This window comes from Mauremys reevesii, linkage group 6, assembly GCF_016161935.1.
Source record: "Mauremys reevesii isolate NIE-2019 linkage group 6, ASM1616193v1, whole genome shotgun sequence".
Lineage (NCBI taxonomy): Eukaryota > Metazoa > Chordata > Testudines > Geoemydidae > Mauremys > Mauremys reevesii.
Genome location: NC_052628.1, coordinates 121297609 through 121317590, shown reverse-complemented (window position 1 = coordinate 121317590; position 19982 = coordinate 121297609). Strand labels below are relative to the sequence as shown.

The window sequence follows — 19982 nt, the reverse complement described above, 5'->3', positions numbered from 1 at the left end:
GTACCAAAAGGACTCCTTGTTGTTTTTAGTGCCAAGAATGGGGTCATCTGCCCCCATGCTCAGACTCACTGTTTGCTTCCTGTTCGTTTTAATATCCTTGCTAGTCTTCAAACCCTGGGATTTCCCACCCAGTTCCTTCCTCTGGCCCCCAGCATTGTTCACATTTACCTATCCAACCTCATCTCTTCCTATTTGCTAGCCAGTTCCTTACACTTCTCTTATTCCCATTCCCCCAAACAGTAGCCATCCTGGCTGCACCTACACAAGCAGGCAGAGACTCTGCCTTTGGCTTCTGGCTGTTTCCTAGACGCCCCGGCTCTCACTGTTATAAACTCTGCACACACAGATGCACGCCCCGAGTCATCCCTCAGCCTGCTTCCTAGATTGCAGCTCCTCCCACTGGGGCAGAGTTCACAGACCAGTTCAGGTTATATCCCACCTTGTCATAAAGAGACCAAAACAAAGAAAGGGCTCATCTTATCCAGCGTCAGAACCACAACTTTGAAGTCAGTATTAAGGGGCTGTTATTACATCATGGAACATGTTATTTTAAGAAAGAAATGAGCCTTTCTGGAACAAAGATAAACCTACCAGCCACAGTAGAAAATGGTCATAAGAGCATAAGAATGGCCATCTAGCTCAGAATCCTGTTGGCCAGTAGCGGCCAGTGCCAGATGCTTCAGAGGGAGTGAACAGAGCAGGCCAATTTATCGAGTGATTCTTCCTCTGTCTTTCAGTCCTGCTTCTGGCAGCCAAAGGCTTAGGTTGCATCCCTGACTATCTTGGACAATAGACACTGATGGACCTATCCTCCATGAATGTTAAATATCTAATTCTTCCATCTCGTGATCTGGTTCCAGTTGGCTAACAGGGATTTGAAGCAGCACTGAGCTTATGCATCTGCTGATTCCTGGGGCTACTGGTCCATCAGACGAAACAACAGAACAATTCTGATGAAATCTGTCTTGAAATTCCACTAGGGATATACAGCTTCCTACGGGTCAGCTAAGTTCTACAGGTGTTTTCCTTCATGCTAGGAGCTACTCGTTTTTTCAACTCATTTCATTACAAGGAACTGACCACTCTATTTGCCCCATCAATAAGCCTACAGCATCCTTACCTTTTCTCTTCTGTCTTCTTAAGGATCTCCTCAGGAGTAATGCTAATGAAAGCTGCAGCTGGAGTCTGCAGCGCTTCATATTCGGCAGGGGAGAGGACTGGAGAGGTTTTAAGAAATAATAAAGAACACTTTGCTCGTTCAGTCGAGGCTCTAGAAGCCCTTAACGACTATTATGGGTCACAACAGCCCTGTACAGTAGGCAAGTCATGTAGATTTACATTACACAAAGGGCTCACTTCATCCATTGCACGACTGCTCGCAGCAAGAACCACCACTAATATCTGAGAGCAGCGAAGAACAGTATATCCGACTAACGCTGCACGGGGAGACGTACTGCAGGAAGGCACACCAATCCCAGGGACTGGGAGCCAGCCAGGATTCATGTCCCTGTAGGTTCTGATTCCATGATGAAGCATCTCTCCTGGTACAGGGTCAACAGTCCAAATTCTACCCTTTGCTCCCCATCATACCCTCCACAACACTTACGGTTGACATCTACGTCACATTCGCACAGGGGAACGCACAAAATCATCTCTTCTGGGAGAAGCCGCTCAAAAGGCTGGAGTCTGACTTATAGGCCCAAAGCCCTCAGGCGCACTCTCAAATCCTCTCCCCCCAGCGTTTTGTTCAGGAACAGAAATTACTCCTCTCAAATGAGACACAACTCTACTGCTCACCCGAGTCTGAACCTTTCCTTTAACTCCGTATTTTCAGCTGGGTAAAGCAGTGCTTTGCCCCATAAAGGATACTGTCCTCAAACCTGTAGACGTTCTCTGGTTTGTCAGCATCTTCCTGGCAGGGAGGTAGGAAGAGGGAGGCATCTTGCAAATCATCCAGAGCGGCGTCACTGACTAAAGCTTTCAAAGCAAGCAGGAGAGGAGAGTGTGCTTGAGCCAATGCGAACATGAATGGAGCCACAAAGCGAATGCTTGTGTTTAGTGTCAGTCTATGCCAAGGGAATTCTTGGTTAAAAAACCATAACTCTTCTGGCTAGAGTTTTAAAGCTCCAAATGCAGTATGGTATGGCGGGGGGGATACTGGAAGCTTTTGAAATGACTAATAAATCAAACTCACAACAATGACTCTGCAAATTTCTATTGTTTTCCCCACTCCAAGTAGAGTTAGCTACGGTACGCAGAGCAGTCGTGTGTGTGCAGAACATAGTGCATTCTCCTACGGGGAGCTCTTTGGGATCATAGAAATGGAGGCCTGGAACAGACCTCAGGCGGTCACCTACTCCATGCCCCACACTGAGGCAGGATTAAGTATACCAGACCATCTGACAGGTGTCTATGTAACCTCCAAGTGACAGAGGATGGGGACCGTCTTTTTATTGTCCATTTGTACAGCACCTAGCACAGTGGGGCCCCAATCTCCATGCAATACTGAAATAATATTACTATTAATAAAGAGCCTAATTCACCATTGTGGTTCTCCACAGTTTTATGCTACTGTCATCACTTCATTGCTCGCAACTCTGGGGACTTGCAAAAACCCATCTGGAGCATGAAAGAACACGGTGACACCAGACTGTGGAACTGGAGCAAGAGCAGCCTTCGCTTCTGCTGCTCGTCTGATCCAAAGCCCAGACCCGCAGGACTGACAGGGTGACTTAGCTTGTCGGTTTTAAAGCTTTGGGGTCAGCTGATCCTTTGTGCAGCCTGATGTGGTATCATTCTTTAAAGGATAAAGTGTGACGGGTTCTGTAGACTAACATTCTACGCAAACAGCTCACAGAACTGATGGGGAGAATAACTTTCCAGGACCCTGTGCTACCAGAGAGTTGAGATGGCCGAGGAAAAGAATGTATGATTCACCAATTTATAAGCAGCGTGATCAGAACTAGAAGATTTGATTTCAGCATGCTTGTAGCAGGGAGGGCTGCACGACTCTCTCCCAGAATGGTACACCTCTACTCCGATATAACGCGACCCGATGTAACACGAATTCGAATATAACACGGTAAAGCAGTGCTCCGGAGGGGCGGGGTTGCACATTCTGGTGGATTAAAGCAAGTTCAATATAACGTGGTTTCACGTATAACGTGGTAAGATTTTTTGGCTCCGAAGGACAGCGTTGTATCGAGGTAGAGGTGTAATTTGTTAGTCTGTGGCTGCTCAAAATTCTCCAATGCCACTACTAGAGAGTTCACCATTCTGCTTCATTTAACACTCCAGGCAAATGCGCCTCTCCCTCCCCTAGTCCTTGAGCTGAGTGAATCCTCTGAATACATTAGAGGAGGGAACAGACACAATGAATTAGCCAGTCTCCAAAAACCCAACAGGGAGGTTTGCTGCTGCTCTTCTGCATCACTCTTGTTACTTACCAGCAACACCTTTTGTCTCTATGATGTTTTCTGCTGCTTTTGTCACAGCCACATTTAAAGTCTCACTGCCAACTTGGTGCATCCTTCGAGAGTTCAGGGCTCGCTTCTGCTTGTTGGTGCCGAAGGCTTCAATACACGAATCCACCTGCACAAGAAACCGATCCAAGTTACTGCCCCTAGATACAGAGGTATGCCCCCTTTGGAAGGTGTTGGAGGGAAGCAGGATATAATGCACCCTGAATAGGAAGGGCTGCTATTGGATTCTACCTTTCAAAGGAAAGGAAAGGAAATACATTTCACAAACCCGTAGGACCAAATTCTCTGCCCAGTTACAGGGGTGCTCCTCTACTGGTGTTAACCAGTATGAATGAAAGGAAAACTCAGCTTTTAAATTACGGTCCAGTCCAAGGCAGAGATTGCTTTTGCTATTTTTTTTTAAAAAGCTAACACGTACAGAATGAATGAGTCACTAAAAACGAAAAGAGGGGATGCGTGATTTTCAGTATGGCAGAATGCAGCCCCCACAATGACCAAGTGCTAGTGAATCTGAACAATAAGCTGCAAACTAAAACCACGATCCCGCAAATGGATCTACATGGGCAAATCTCTGAGTGTGTTCTGGTTTCAGACCCCAAGTTGACAGTGGTGTCCGCCTGCCTGGATCTGACCACAGGATCATGGCCTAATGCCCATATGTAAGTGGGCCATCATCGAATGGAACATTGGACAAGATCATAAACAGAGATTCTATTCGAGGTACAGAAACTAAATACAGAGGGTTGGGAAAGCTAGAGCTCCCTTTTTTAAAAATTGTCAATTTCACTTTTGCTTTGAGTGTCCAAAAGAGTTATCAGGTTATAGCTGCAAAGCAGTAACAATAGAGTTACATTGGAACAACAATGTATTTCCTCCCTCTCCTATATAGTGATTAAGGCCCTGATTCTGCAAAGACTTATGCACGTGCTTAACTTTACACATTGCAAATAGTCGTCCTGTCTTCCATGAGAACAGCCACCACGCATAAAATGAAGGACATGTGTAAGTCACCGCTGACCTGCCGTCTGTCTACATTTAAGGGTTAGAATAACAGAACTACGGGGCTGGAAGAGACCTCAGTGAGTCCTCAACTCCAGCCCCCAAACGCTGAGACAGGACCAAGTAAACTTAGACCATCCCTGGCAGGTGTTTGTCCAACCTGTTCTTAAAACCCTCCATTGCTGGGGATTCCACAACCTCCCTTGGAAGCCTGCTCCAGAGCTGACTGCCCTTAGAGTTAGAAAGTTTTTCCTGCTACCGAACCTACATTTCCCTTGCTGCAGATTATTTCTTGTTCTACCTACGGTGGACATGGAGAACAATTGATCACAGTCCTCTTTGTAGCAGCCCTTCACATATTTGAAGATTGTTATCAGGGTCCCCCTCAGTCTTCTTTTCTTAAGAACAAACATGTTTTTAATCTTTCCTAAAAGTCAGGTTTCTAAATCTTTTATCATATTTGTTGCTGTCCTCTGAACTCTCCTCAATTTGTCCACATCTTTCCGAAAGCATGCCCCCCAGCACCGGACACAACACTCCAGCTGAGGCCTCACCAGTGCCGAGCAGAGCAGGACAATTACCTCCCGAGTCTGACATCTAACACTCCTTATACATCCCAGAGTAATAGTCTTTTTTGCAACTGCATCACACTGATGACTCATCCATTTTGCGATCTGTTATAGCCCCCAGATCCTTTTCAGCAGTACTACCACCTCGCCTCTAATTCCCCACTTTGTAATTGTGCATTTGCTTTTATCTTCCTAAGTGAAGTACGTTGCACTTATCTCTGTTTAATGTCATGTTGTTGAATTCTGACCAATTCTCCAATTTGTCAAAGTCCTTTTGAAATCTAATCCTGTCCTCCAAAGTTCTTGCAACGCCCCCCTGTGCCCCTTTTGGTGTCATCCACAAATTGTATAAGCATATTACTCACTCCATTATCCAAGTCATTAATGACAATATTGAACAGAACTGGATCCAAGAATAAACCAGGTGGGACCCCACTTGATACAGCCTCCCAGTCTGACAGCGAACCATTGATAACTTCTCACTGAATATGATTTTTCAACCAGTTATGCACCGACCCCCAATAGTAATTTCATCTATTCCTCATTTCCCTTGTTTGCTTATAAGAAGGTGTGAAGAAGTAGGAAGCACAGACTGTCTGTGCGGGGGAGGGGAGAGCCAGAGATTTAGGTGAGATGCAGGAATTCAAAGGGTGAGTTGAGCCTGGCCTGGGGGAGGGGAGGTGACACCTCTGGCCAGGGGAGACAAAGGAAGGAGGCGGAGGAGAGAGGAGGGGCCGGAGAGGACTGGGAGAAGAAGGTGGGCTGGGGAAGAGAGAGGAGCAGGGAGACCGAGCTCTGATCCCCGGGGGGGGGGGGGCTGTGAGGCCCCCCAAGATGGGCCTAACCGGGGAATCTGGTTATCTGTGCCTGCAAGACCTGTGTTGGACTGTGTTCCTGTCGTCTAAATAAACCTTCTGCTTTACTGGATGGCTGAGAGTCCTGGTGAATCGTAGGGAGCACGGGGGTGAAGGCCCTGGGTCCCCCACACTCCGTGACAACTGGTGGCAGCGGTGGGATCGGCGGCACCCCGTGGACGGCGCTTCCTGCAGTAAGTGACTGGGGAGCAGGAAAACGAAGGGGCGATTCACCCCTGGGAGAGTGTGGCCAGAGAGCAGGACTTTGCAGTAACAGGGTCCCCCGGGGGATCACAGCGAGCGAGCCCAGGGGCGGAGGAGTCTGCAGCTCGACCCTGGCAGAGAGGGGGTGACCTCAAAGACTGGCACACGAGGGGTCCCCCTGGAACCCGTGGGGAGCGGCGAACACCTCGGCCTGCGAGCGGCCAGCAGGAAGATGTATTCCCAGAAGCGCAAGTGTGAGCTGGTGGAGCTGTGCAGGCAGAAGGGGCTGCGCAGTGGGAGGCTCACCAAGGCCCAGCTGATTGCCCGGCTGGAGGAGAGAGATCGCAGGGATGAACCGGTCCCTGTCTCTGAGGGAAGCAGCCGGGCAGATGCAGCGCAGGCCCCAGTGTCTGGACCCGCTGGGAGTGGGCAGCCGGCCGCTGAGGGCTCCTCGAGACCCCCCACCCCTAGGCCTAGGGGGAGGGGGAGGAGGAGCCCAGCTACGGAGGGCACCGTGACCCCCCCGGCCAGCAGGGGATCGGCCCGGCAACGCTCGGCCTCCGTGGAACTCAGGCGGCTGGAGTTGGAGAGAGAGATCAAACGGATGGAAATGGAGGAGCGTAAGGAGCTGAGGGCATATGAGGAAAGACAAAGCCAGCGTGAATTCGAGGCGAGAGAGAAGGAGGAGCAGCGCAGACATGAGCTGGCCATGGCCCAACTGAACAACAGGGAGGCCCCGGCTGCGGTGAGTGAGGGGGGGCCCAAGCCTACAAAGAGCTTCGATACGAACTTCCTGGCCCCGCGTAAGGAGGGGGAGGACATAGACACCTTCCTGACGGCCTTTGAGAATGCCTGCGCGCTGCACCAGGTTGACCCCGCAGACAGGATCCGGCGCCTCACCCCCTTACTGGACTCCACCGCCGTGGAGGTGTACAGCCGAATGAAAGGGGAGGAGGCGCGGGACTACAACCTGTTCAAAGAGGCCCTGCTCCGCGAGTTTGGGCTGACCCCGGAGATGTACCGGAAGAGGTTCCGGGGTCAACGTAAGACCCGGGAGGTCACATACCTACAACTGGTCAACCGGGCGCAGGGGTACGCCCGCAAGTGGACGGCTGGGGCCCAAACTAGAGAGGACCTGCTTGACCTAGTCGTACTGGAGCACCTGTATGATCAGTGCCCAGCTGACCTGAAGCAGTGGCTGATGGACCGGAAGCCGGAGAACCCGCAGCATGCAGGCCGGCTGGCCGACCAATACATGGACAGTCGGGCGGGGATGGCAGGGAGGAGTCTCAAGGAGCAGATCTGCCTCAACGCAGAGAGAGTCACCATGGGACCTCCCAGAAGGAGCCGAGGGAGGGCCCCCATCAAAGGGAAGCATCTGGCGTCAGGTCCAGCCATCCCCCTCGAGGGGACCCACGAGACATGGGCTGCTATCAATGTGGCCAACCGGGCCACGTACGGGGCCAGTGCCCCAAGCTCCGGGACAAACTGAGCAGACCAACCCCACACCGGGTCAACTTGGTAGAGACCCAGCCGGATGAGGGGCAGCGGTCGACGAAAGGGGGTAGGCCGCGCACTTCTGCAAAGGAGGGAGGGGGCCCCGGGTCGACCCTCTCCGAGGGCTGGATGCTCCCAGCCCTGAGTTTGGGGTTTACAGGGTGGGCACGGGACTACCCCTCCGGAGCGAGTGCCTTGTTCCCCTGGAGGTAGACGGGAAGGAGGTCACTGGGTACTGGGATACGGGCGCAGAGGTGACGCTTGCCCGGCCGCAGGTGGTGGGCTCAGATCGGATGGTGCCCCACACCTACCTGAACCTGAGGGGCGTGATCGGGACCCCATTCAAGGTGCCTGTCGCGAGGGTACACCTAAAGTGGGGGGACAAGGAGGGCCTCAAGGACGTGGGAGTGCACCCATATTTGCCCACGGAGGTGTTAATGGGGGGGGACCTCGAGGACTGGCCAAGTAACACCCAGGGTACCCTGTCCGTGAACCGTAGTCAGGGTCGACGCAGGGCTCTGCACCCTGACCCCGGGGAAAGTACTTTGGCCGAGACACCGGACCCGGACCCGGTAGGGAGGGAACGCCCAGGGACAGGGCCCAGAGAGGCTGTGGTCCCAGACCCAGCCGGTGAGAGAGGACAGATCCCCGCCCCTGCCCCAGCGGCTGAGTACCAGGCCGCGGTGCGGGAAGACCCCTCCTTGCGGAGGATAAGGGACCTGGCCAGCCTCGGGGGGGGACAGACCATGGGACGAGGTGGCCGGAAAAGGTTCCTGTGGGAGAAGGGGCTCCTGTACCGAGAATGGGCTCCCCCAGGGAAGATGGAGTCAGGGGGGATCAGGAGGCAGCTGGTGGTACCCCAGGAGTATCGCCGCCAGCTGCTGTGCCAGGCCCATGACATTCCCCCCTCAGGGCACCAGGGAGCCTGGCGTACCCAGCAGCGGCTGCTGCAGAACTATTACTGGCCTGGGGTCTTTGCCCATGTCCGGCAGCACTGCCGCTCCTGTGACGTCTGCCAGAGGGGGAGGAAGGCCCGGGACAGGGGGGAGATGGCTGTAAGACCCTCGCCCCGCCCCGAGGAGCCTGTCCAGAGGGGGGCCAGGGTCAGAAGGGGGGCTCTGAACCGAGAGAACCCGAATCCCAGCCCCCCAGACTGGAACGTGGGGAGAAGGCCCCAGCCCAGGGTGCACCCCAGGGGTACTGGGGTGGGGAAAGGGCGCGGGCGGCATAAGGTTGTAGGTGGGTCCGAACTTCCCCGGGTCACTGGCTGGAGTGACCCCGCTCAGTTCAGTCTCGGAGGGGGGAGAGGTGTGAAGAAGTAGGAAGCACAGACTGTCTGTGCGGGGGAGGGGAGAGCCAGAGGTTTAGGTGAGATGCAGGAATTCAAAGGGTGAGTTGAGCCTGGCCTGGGGGAGGGGAGGTGACACCTCTGGCCAGGGGAGACAAAGGAAGGAGGCGGAGGAGAGAGGAGGGGCCGGAGAGGACTGGGAGAAGAAGGTGGGCTGGGGAAGAGAGAGGAGCAGGGAGACCGAGCTCTGATCCCCGGGGGGGGGGGGCTGTGAGGCCCCCCAAGATGGGCCTAACCGGGGAATCTGGTTATCTGTGCCTGCAAGACCTGTGTTGGACTGTGTTCCTGTCGTCTAAATAAACCTTCTGCTTTACTGGATGGCTGAGAGTCCTGGTGAATCGTAGGGAGCACGGGGGTGAAGGCCCTGGGTCCCCCACACTCCGTGACAGAATGTCATGTGGGTCTGTGCCAAAACCCTTAGTAAAAACCAAGATCTATCATGTCTACTGCTTCCCTCGCTAGGCCACTAACCCTGTCAAAGAACAGTTAACATTAAACTTGTTCTTTGTGAACATGCTCTAGGTAAACTTAACATAAATCAGTGAATACAGCCCAGCATTTCGGTAGCCATTATTCTGTTTAATGTTTAGCAAGTTCATAGAACCACCACCAAAGCTACAATAATGATAAAAATGCTGCTGTTACACCACTGAAAACCTATTGCTCAGCTTCAGAACATATTAAAACAGTTGAACTACACCCATTCATGGCAAACGTGAACAAATCATTTCTAGACTAGTATCGTTTACTGAGGACAGCCCAGTGATTATGTTAGAAAAAAATGAAACTTACCTTCTCTCTGTAGGATTTATTCTGATAATCTGATGGGTCGTCATCTATTACATCATCTACAAAAAGAACAAAAATGAGTCCACTTAGGTATGACTGTGCTACTGCAGTCCATAATACGTATGTCTTCATTCGCCCAGTGCCAGAACCTGGCATGCAAGTTCTCAAGCTCTCATGCTTGATACTCGAGAATTTAAAAAAGGGTAAAATGAAATGCTAGACAGCACTTGAGAGAGAGACTGGGCGGTCGTGTTACTACAAAGGGCATTAATACTTTGGTTTGATACATCACAAAAGGGGTGTCCTGGATTATACCAATATCAGCATCACCTAGTGCACCAAGGAAACGTTTCATTGAGGATATTGAATATTTCCCTCTAGGCTTGCGGCAATAAAAGCAGCCCTGCTGAAGAACTGTGCTGTCCGGGCATTATCTGATTTCCCAGAAAGTGACGATTCAGTCTCCAGGCCTGTTTAGTTCTACCCTTCTCCTAAGCAGACGACACAAAAGACGATGACACCAAAACACGACCTGAAACCGTTGATTGGGATGAAGTTCAACGTTTTCCACCTTCCACCCTGATTTACTCTAACTCTCCCCCGCCCCTTTCTCCCTAAACATCACCTCTCAGCGTGCAACGTGGAAAGCAGTAAAAGGGAGAGTTGTAGCTAGCTCCTTAAAGCACTGGGAAAAAGTGTATTGTGGGGGCATTGTCCAATCATCTTGCGCTCTTTCACTCAGGGACCAATAAGAATATCCGTGACGTTGGACTGATGGAAACAGGAGCCGAACTATAGGCAGCAGACCGAGTACAGACGTACTGTGATGTCGGTGGGAGAGTTCAGACTTTTACTTACCTGACAACAACGGCTGCATGTTGAATAATTCAGCATTATAGACCTCCATTTGTCCAGCGTCCTTGTCTAACACACCGACAAAGTACCTGTGGAGAGCACAGCAAGGAACGATTAACCAGAGATGATGGTAAGTAAAACACGTTCGCAATATTATACGGCATGGTGCTCTTCATGTCCCTCCTCCTCCCTCCCTGCCCCAGCAGGGACCGATTTTTTCCAATCACAACAACTAGAATTTCACAGTAAAATTAATTCCATAAAAGTCACATAGGAGGCTTGATTTTTAACCCTGGAGTCTCAAATTAAGGCATCTAAATTAGCCCCCAGGCACACAAAACCGGTGTTGAGACGCCTAAGTGTCATCTTCTATTCTCTTTCTTGTTTCTATTTGCAGGGAGCCTAAGACCTTCTCTAAGCAGGATCTCATTACGTGCGGCGTCTGGGTTCAGAAGCTTAAGAATGAAGTTTTTCTAGGGCTGCCTGAGCTCAGGATCAGCACTATCTGGAATTCAAAGGATACGGATATTTCAAACCCTGACTTGGTTCTCAGGCAAATAACTGTTTGCTGTAATTTGTTGGTTCTTTTCAAAGCTCAGATTCCACATGACCGTTCTCCGATTATTAATGGCCCCTGGAGCCTACAGTTTGGCTTACACTTAAAACTAACAACAGATTAGCTGCATTGGTCAGAGGTGTGAAAAATCACACCCCCAGCCAACATAACTATGACAACCAAACCCGCAGCGTAGACTCAGCTATGCCAACAGAAGAGTGCTTCTGTCTGGGGAGGCAGTGTTCCTACATTGAAAGAAAGACTCCTTCTGTTGATGTAACCTGTGTCTGTGCTAGGAGGCTATGCCAGCATAGACATGTCTACACTAAAGCCTAAGTGTGACAGTGTCCCAGAAACGGAGTCTACTTTCTCTGCTACTGAGAAAACAGATATTTTTGCAGGATCAAACCAGTTAATTTTAAAGGGATCGAGCCCTCCCTTTCTTTCCACTTTGCTGCTGCCAGTCCCGCATGGCTTGAGAAAATGTGTGTTTCTCCCATATTCAGCGTAACTCTGTGGAGCAGGCTGGATATTTCTCTCATCCACCTGGCAGCTGAGGACATTCTTTTTATGTTGCGTTTGGCAAGGTTTTCAGCCGTCTTGTGCTGGGTCCGCCCCCTCTCTACCATTTTTAAAACTGGAACTGACTTGGTGAGGACCAAGTATGGCTACACTATTACACCAGACATTCAGGTGTCCTGAGCTGAGGGAGGGATTCTCTCTACTGCCTTGTCTATTTCACGGGAGCAGTTCAACTAAAGGCGTAATTTCAAACTGATGTAGTTCAACAGTGCATCACCGAGCTAAGCCGAATTGACACAAGCCAGCTTCAAATTGAATTCAGTGTCTCCGCAGGGTTTAGACAGGGACTAAGTGCAAAAATACAAGTCTAGTAGCTAATAAAACTTGGGAGGTATTTCAGGAACAACTATGGACGAGTAGCTGCTAGAAGCTTTATGGAGGCCATGCCTTGTCTTCAGGTTGTGGAGAACGGCAACCCCATTGGTGGCTCCTTCAACTAGACAAAAAGAACGAGTCACACATTCAACTAAATTGAATGGAGAGGAAAGGAATAAAAAAAGGATGGGGTCTGAAGCCTCTAAACAAAGAAAAACCCTCAGAAAGAAAGAGAGCACCCTACTCAGACTAGCCAGGTGTCCTCACCTAGGTGCAGTGACCTTCACACCTAAGGAAGCTAAGTTTCCACCCCTCCAGCTTCAAGAACTGGCCTCACATTAGCCAGGCACATGTCTAGGACTCACAGCAGCTGTTCCAAGGATTGATTACATCATTCAAACGGTCTCTTAACCATGCCCAATGTTATGAGTGTTCCTACGAGATGGAGTCCTACGTTGGTATAAAATTGCACATCATTGATATTTGTAGCGTAGATGTTCATTAGACTAATTGGGTCTCAATTTAATTCTCCAGACACAAGCATAAAACCGCCCCTAGAGTCTTGTTGCAATGACCGTATTGTAAATTAAGTTCTGTCAAAATTAAAGCCACAGCTCTCCTCATTTCATTTGAGACAGAGGAGAACAAAAATACATGACCAGCATGTAATCAATCTCTTTCACCTTTTAGACGAGTTTAGTCCTGGATTTCCTGCTACAGCCCCTCTTGGACGGCTTAACGAAGCGGTGAGTAGCAGAAAGGGACTTGCGTTTAATCGACTCATTTAGAACCCAAGCACATCAGGAGCCTCAAGTTTAGAAGTACCGTCCCCCTGCTACACTCTCACATGAGCCAAAGCAAACACTGAGCTAATCTGTTCTCTTCCCACCCACATTGCCCATCAATACTTCAGTTGTTAGGAGGCACAGAATCAGCAAATGTCTGTCAATGCCGCTGTTACCAGTACAGATCTGACTAGGACTCAGACTTGACAGAGATTTCTGAAGTTCGCCTTTTTCACCCTCCATTTGTATATATTAAATTTAAGAGACACATCAAGTCAAATTTGACCCCCAAATGCAGGTTGTCTATTAAAACAAACTTCTCTCTCAATCTAAGACAAAACTAGCTGCAAAGTTCAAGTTGTGAGCACCACAGGCAAATGTTTTAGCGGCATCTGCCTGAAAAAAATCAGTTCAGCTGGAGGAACAGAAATCCAGTTCTAGGTCTTCTCCACATTCCACATCTAAGGCAGGATTTTCACAGCCGCCTTAGGGATCTGGACATCCAATTACCAACTGATTTCAATAGGATTCCTCACAGATAAGCATATGAGTATGTTTTTGCAGGATCAGGGCCTTACATGATTTTATTATTCAGTTCCTATGGAAACAAAACTGGTTGTACTGTTAGGACTACTGCCTGAAGTCATGTAAAAGCCTGTTTTGTTCTTTTTCTCTCACTATTTTTATATACACAACAAAACCTAAATTTAGGCTCGAATTTGACCCGACAGTGTCTCTTAGGGATGCTCCTCCTTCCGACTGCACACACATTAAACTTCCCTTGATATTAACGGGAATGTCAGCGTGCCTCAAGGGAAGAACAGATACCCTTAACGGATTCAACAGGAAAGGATTATTTGGAGTTGACTTTTCCTGGATCCTCTAATTCCAAAGGTTTCTATCAAAACCAGAGGCTCCCTTACTTACAGTTCCTAGATCAAGCAAGACTTGATAAAACAACATTATTATTACTAACATTGGCCTGGATGCTCCAGCATCTGTTATCTTTTTCTTATTCTTCCCAATGAAAATGCCATCACTTCATGTGTGTTTCCCTTTATGGTGTATGGCAGTGGTTCTCAACCAGGGGTATGCGTACCTCTGTGGATATGCAGAGGTCTTCCAAGGGGTACGTCAACTCATCTAGATATTTGCCTAGTTTTACAACAGGTACGTAAAAAACACTAGCGAAGTCAGTACATACTAAAATTTCATACAGACAGTGACTTGTTCATATTGCTCTATATACCATACACTGAAATGTAAGTACAACATTTATATTCCAATTGATTTATTTATAATTATATGGTAAAAATGAGACAGTCATCCATTTTTCAGTGATACTGTGCTGGGACACTTCTGTATTTTTATGTCTGATTTTGTAAGCAAGTCGTTTAAGTGAATGAAACCTGGGGGTGCGCAAGACAAATCAGGCTCCTGAAAGGGGTACAGAAGTCTGGAAAGGTTGAGAACCACCGGTGCATGGAACAGTCAAATAGATCATCAAGCTGCTGACCTGCAACTGCCCAGTGAACATGCAAGACCAAGGAATCCTCTGCATAGATCATGTACAGATTCTGCCACATTTGAAGGGTGGGTTCTGCAACATCAGTGTCTCTCCTCGGTGATTTTACTTACTGTTTGTTTGGTTTTTTAACCCAAATCTTCTTAACCTGATGTACACAGACTGCATGGCCAGATTTTTCAGAAGCCCTCAGCACCTCTCATTGAGAGCAATGGGAGCTGCGAGGTGCTGAACTCTTGAAAATCTGTCCCTCTTTCTTTCCGATCCTCAGCAGAAGCTGAGCTCGTCTGAAAATCTGCCCCCGCATTTATAAACAGCACAAATGAAAAGGATAAGAGAAGAATTAAGTAAACAGAACAACTGCTTTCCCTCCTCCTTTGCACACACCCCATACCTGCATAGGGAGTTACATTTCAGGACACCTGAGCCGAAGTTTTTTCCCACATAAGAAAGCCTGTCTGTCTCCGAAGTCTAAAATACAAAGATAAGTAACTTTAGTGATGGGGTACTTGTGACACAAATTCTCCATGTGCACTGAACTTTCTAACCAAGCTATTAAGTCCTTTTTTCCTGGGTATCAGATACCAGTTCTCCAAACAAAAGACATTTTTAACTTGTCTTATTTTAGGGAAATTTTCTCATCAATTCTACTAAAAACAATACACCAATATTTCCCAAAGAAAGTCTGAAAAGAAACAACATTTCTTACCACTGAAAGAGCCCAACCTGGTAAATAATGCTACCTCCACATTCACCTAAAGGAAGGTAAGAACACTTTACGTGGAAGTTATTGCCTTCATAGTTCTAATAGTATTTGTGGTTAACTTCTGAGCATGCTTAGCACTGTTGTGAACTCTGGAATTTAAAAACACAGCTAGAATGTCTTGTCCACAATAGGTAAACCTAAATGTGATGGTTTGTAATAGAAATGCTGTAACTAGTTAGGGCTAAAAATGTATAAGAAATTAACCATCTTTGCTATTAAATTTAAGGTATTATTTCTGATGCTTTAGTTGAAGTTACATCCAGCCTTCCATTATAAGTTGCTCATAACTTCCTGAAAATTAATTCTCCTCCTGGACTGAAAACTGCTGTGCTTTGTCTCAGCTCCAAGGTTGTTCCTGGGGCAGTGATGGCACGAGTAAAATTAATTCAGCGATTTTTCAAAATGTAATTTTAATACACACGAGCACACACTATCACTATACACACACGCTTTTGAAAACCTGGACTTGTTTATGTGCCCTTGGACACAAAAATAGCTGAACTGTAAAACGTCATTGCATCGTCAGTTTCCATCCCCAGTCCCAAAAGCTGAGTGCGATTCAGCCACCCTGGAGAGTTTACAGGATTCGGGCCTATGTTGAAAAATGATTTAAATAAAGAACGTTTGTACATCTGCAGTACAAAATTTCTACCTAGTTTGTGGTTGACCACATGTATACCATTCAGTAGTACAAACTGCGTAACTCCACAATAACTCAGGTAAGATTTTTCCTTTTCTGGCCTTTGGCTTGTTTCTCTTTCCACTAAAGCCAACACAAGCAAAACTTTCACACAAGAGAACTCAGTCAGAACAAAAAACTACAGCAATGCAAATGTTAAGGTTAGAAATGTAAACCTGAAAGAAATCAGAAAATGCAACATGGTTTTTGCAGTCATCTTAGCCTGCCTACTCTGCAGCTAATAGCTTTACATTTTTATAGGTATGCTGTTAACCATGTAGCCTAATATATACAGTATGTGCAACATGGGAAAGTCAATATTACTTTCAGAATCCATGACTTTGTGTGTTTAATTCGGTAACCTTAACTATATTATTGCAATGGTATTTTGCATTTAACATATGAGCCAGAACAATTCAAACTTGAGGTGTACTGCATTATTGAACCCTGCTACCATCCCTTTATATAATTGGTATTAATACACTTGAAGTACATTGTTTGGTAAGCTATATGGTGCTAGGTTCATTCTGTGTCTGATCATGAATTGCTTTGACAAAACAAAATCATACCCATCAACACACTAATACTCCATACTTCTTCTTAAGGTTACACTGACATCTTGTGGTTTTGTAGACTAAAGACTCCAGAATTTATGCTTTTTAGAGAATTGAGGAGCTCCAGGTATCAGTGCACAGACTATTCCTCATATTAACATGGCACACAGCAGGCTAACTCAAAGCTACAGGCAAACGCTCTTCCCCCTTTCCCCCACACCACTGTTCCAAGCAGCAGCTTTTTCCCATTTAAACTTCTGCTACCACTTTCCGTCATTCCAATCTGATTTCTGCTGCTAAGAACAGTCTCTCAGCCCTGTAAGCTGAAGTAAGGGTCTGGACATGTCCAGAATCTCATAAAATACCATAAAATGGAATGGTTTAATTTTGAGGTTTGTGTTTTGTTTTTAATTCACATGGAGGGTTCATTGCCTCTTGAAAGAGAAAGTAGCCACCATCAATTTGAAATCTAGCCAATTTTGTTTCTAAGTTAGTTAAAAACTGTTTCAGTTACTACACCTGCTTAAATCCCTCTCCTAATTTATGATGTTTTACAATCACATTTGTCTTAATGTTTTCCTCTCCACTGCTGGGGGGGAGGCGGGGGCGCAGAACACCCACAAAACAATAGCCCAACTAAAGCCCTGCTCCTACCATCAGATCCATGCCAGCGGACCCTACTGGGAACAATGGGGCGCCATGCAGATCCAATTTCAGGACTGGGGCCTATCTCCTTATACAAGAGAACCAGTGAAAATGACTGTCCATGAACAGGACGTCAAATGCACAAACAGAAACCTGATAAAAACAGAGATCTTCCTTCACCCCAGGACCATAGGAATTCACAGACCGGATCAGACCCAAAATTCATCCAGTCCAATATCTGTCTCCAAACGTGGGCAGTTCCATATATTTCAGAGGAAGGTACAAGAACTCCAAAATAGCAGATGAGGGATAATCTGCCACCACATTAGAGCTCATCTTGATGTTTAATTGCTTAAAAGATTTAATACATATGAACAAAAGATTTGATAATCTTCCAAACTGTGTTATTCACTATAACGCTACATATTCTATATCCATACAATATCTTTCATTTCTTGTAATCTTAGGTGTTATACTTGTCACAGTAGCAGGTTACAAAAATATACAAAAGCGAGATTTTTTTATTTCCGTGTCCCTTTACATATTTTTCAATACTTCTTGGCAAAAATATCCTGATTGACAAAGACAAAAACCTGGTAATAAACAGGGATCTGATAGTTCACTGCAGAACTCTTGTACAATAACAAACGAACGTACCAAGATTCTTTGGTGTTTCTTTCTGGGGTTAGTAGCATCTTTGCTTTTGTATAAAGTAAAATCCATGTTTTCGGAATTCCGCAGTTTTCCATTTGAGAATTGAACTGGAATAAATTTGCAAGGAGAAAGCATTTGAAACAGTAGATAAAGGTAATTGGTATGTTTAAAATAAAAACATTTATAACAATGCCAAGAAAGAGGTTGTTTTTAATGAGACTTTTGGGCAGCCTGAGTTATGTCAGAGTTAATTTCAGAATACAAGTGATTTTTTTCCCCCCAGAATAATTACTCCACTTTGGAAGCCAAGTAATTACTCTGGAATAAAGTCACTTTTCTTATGGCACAGTATCCACACAGGAAGTGTGTCTGGAATATCTACTGCAGAACAGTTTACTCTGCAGTGGTTATTCTACTCAATTTCCGAGCATTGACAGGACCTTATATTGTGCTACGGGTGTAGAGCAAACAGAGGCTCACTAATGCCCTACACCTGAGACGGCAGTGATTTGTCCCAAGTAAGATGCCATAGAATCTCCCTGGCAAAGCCTGACACTAAAGAAGGATGTCATCAGACATGAATTGAAAGATTCTACTATTCTACTATTTTCCCCCAACTGAGATAAGGACCTGCTGTCCTAGGAGCTGTACAACCAGTCAGTAACAGACCCTGAAGAGTGCACAATTCCTCCAGCATTGGCAATTTTGAAATCAAGATGGGGTGTTTTTTCAAAAAGCTCTGTTCTAGGAACTATTGTGGGGCAGGTCTCTGGCCTGTGCTATACAGGAGATCAGACTAGATGACCACAATGGTCCCTTCTGGCCTTGGAATCTATGAATTTAAACAATGTTTTGGATGTACACAGCTCCCTGAATTTATCCTCAGCACTCGGAGACTATTTGTATAATGTTCCATTCAGCTCTATGTTCACGAATCTATGTTGACTGCAGACTTCAAAGGGGCCACGCACATGCATGCCATCATTTGCTTTCTTGGAGCAGGGCCGGAATGCAGCACAGCGAAGGCGATGCAAAAAGCCCACACTGTAATAACAAGGCTGATGTCAAAACACAGCAAAGGAGCAGCTTAGAGACAAGCAGCCTGCCCTCCAGAAAACTGCCTTCTAGCTTTGCCTTTCACTGACTTTAATTGAGGGTTGATTGTTTTTAAGAATGGATTTAATAGCTACGATTCTGCATTTTTTTCTTGAAATCCCACAGGTTAATATTTTGTCAGGCCTCCAAAAACTGAGTACAGTTGCACGGTGGTGCATGCCAGGCCAGTGTAGCACCTCAGTCCTCACAGACATCAGGTACAGAACAACTCCAGGGTGAGGGCTCCACCCTCCACCCTTGAGGGCAGCAGAGCGATTCCCTTCCCGGCCAAGCAGGAGGAAGGCGCAGCCAGCAGAAAGGACTCATCTGACCAAGGTGGGCTCTGCAGCCTGCCTGGGGGAAGAGCCCCCCCCAGAATTCGCCTCTACAAGGTTCAGGGTCGGGAGATCCAACAGGCTGGCTGGGAAAGGATGAAACACCCCTAAACCCGAGCCCACAAACGTCCCTGCCCGAGATCAAAACCAGGCAGCCCCCTGCCCACGGCTACGCGCCCACCCCGAGCTCAGCGGACACCGCCGCCCCCCGGGACCCGTGCAGGGCAGAGAGCGGCGCCCCTGACTCCCGGGCTGCTGGGGGGAGCCGGCCCCCGCGCACCGCGTGGCGCAGGAGGGCGCGCAGCCAGCGGCCCGGACCGTGCGCCCGGGGGCGCAGCTCGGGGGCGAGCGGCCCTTGCTCCGCCCCCGCGGCAGGGGCGCGACTCTTACCGAGCGGGGCGCTCTGGGCCTCCTGGGGGTCCCCCCGGTAGCACCAGCGGGCGGCAGCGGCCATGGCGCGGCTCCTCGCGGCCGACTAGAGCCCGCCTCCCGGCCGCGATCGCCACCTACAGCCGGCCGGCGCACGGCGCTGGACACGCCCCCCGTTCAATGGCCCGCTGCTGGGTCTGTGCGCCGGCTCCCGGGCTCTGCTCCGGTCCCACCCTGCCTGGGACTCCAAGCTGCCCTTTGCTCGCTTGCGGCGGGCACTGCGAGCCCTCTGGCTGCAGGGAAAGGTGGGTCCGGTGCCCTCTCCTTGCTGGTAGCGCCTCTGCATCTTCCGCTAAAATTGTTTTTTTTTTAACCTTTTTATGCCTTGCCATGAGTCAATCCAGAAGCATTGCAAGCAGTGCAGTGGGTATCGTCATTAAATACAGCAGGCTTGGAGCAAGCGTCTGAAGAACTTCCTAGGAATTATGTCTGCTTACCACCACATGGCAAACGTAGGGAGAATAT

At 48.1% G+C, this 19982-nt stretch overlaps 1 protein-coding gene across 2 annotated transcripts in view; it reads right to left on the bottom strand.

The window, feature by feature from the left end:
- Positions 1–19695, bottom strand: part of POLR1E (RNA polymerase I subunit E) — a 34286-nt gene extending 14591 nt beyond the window's left edge. The window contains exons 1-8 of one of the 2 annotated variants that reach the window (XM_039545917.1): positions 19479–19695; positions 17662–17765; positions 14755–14831; positions 10601–10686; positions 9746–9801; positions 3447–3591; positions 1870–1977; positions 1121–1217 (exon numbers count right to left, since the gene is read on the bottom strand). In XM_039545917.1, the coding sequence (XP_039401851.1) occupies positions 1121–1217; positions 1870–1977; positions 3447–3591; positions 9746–9801; positions 10601–10686; positions 14755–14831; positions 17662–17765; positions 19479–19542 (737 nt within the window). In that variant the 5' untranslated portion in view covers positions 19543–19695. Of the gene's footprint in view, positions 1–1120; positions 1218–1869; positions 1978–3446; positions 3592–9745; positions 9802–10600; positions 10687–14754; positions 14832–17661; positions 17766–19269; positions 19289–19478 lie in introns of those variants that run through there. The other variant, XM_039545918.1, reaches the window with a different exon arrangement.
- Between the last annotated feature and the right edge of the window lie 287 nt (positions 19696–19982).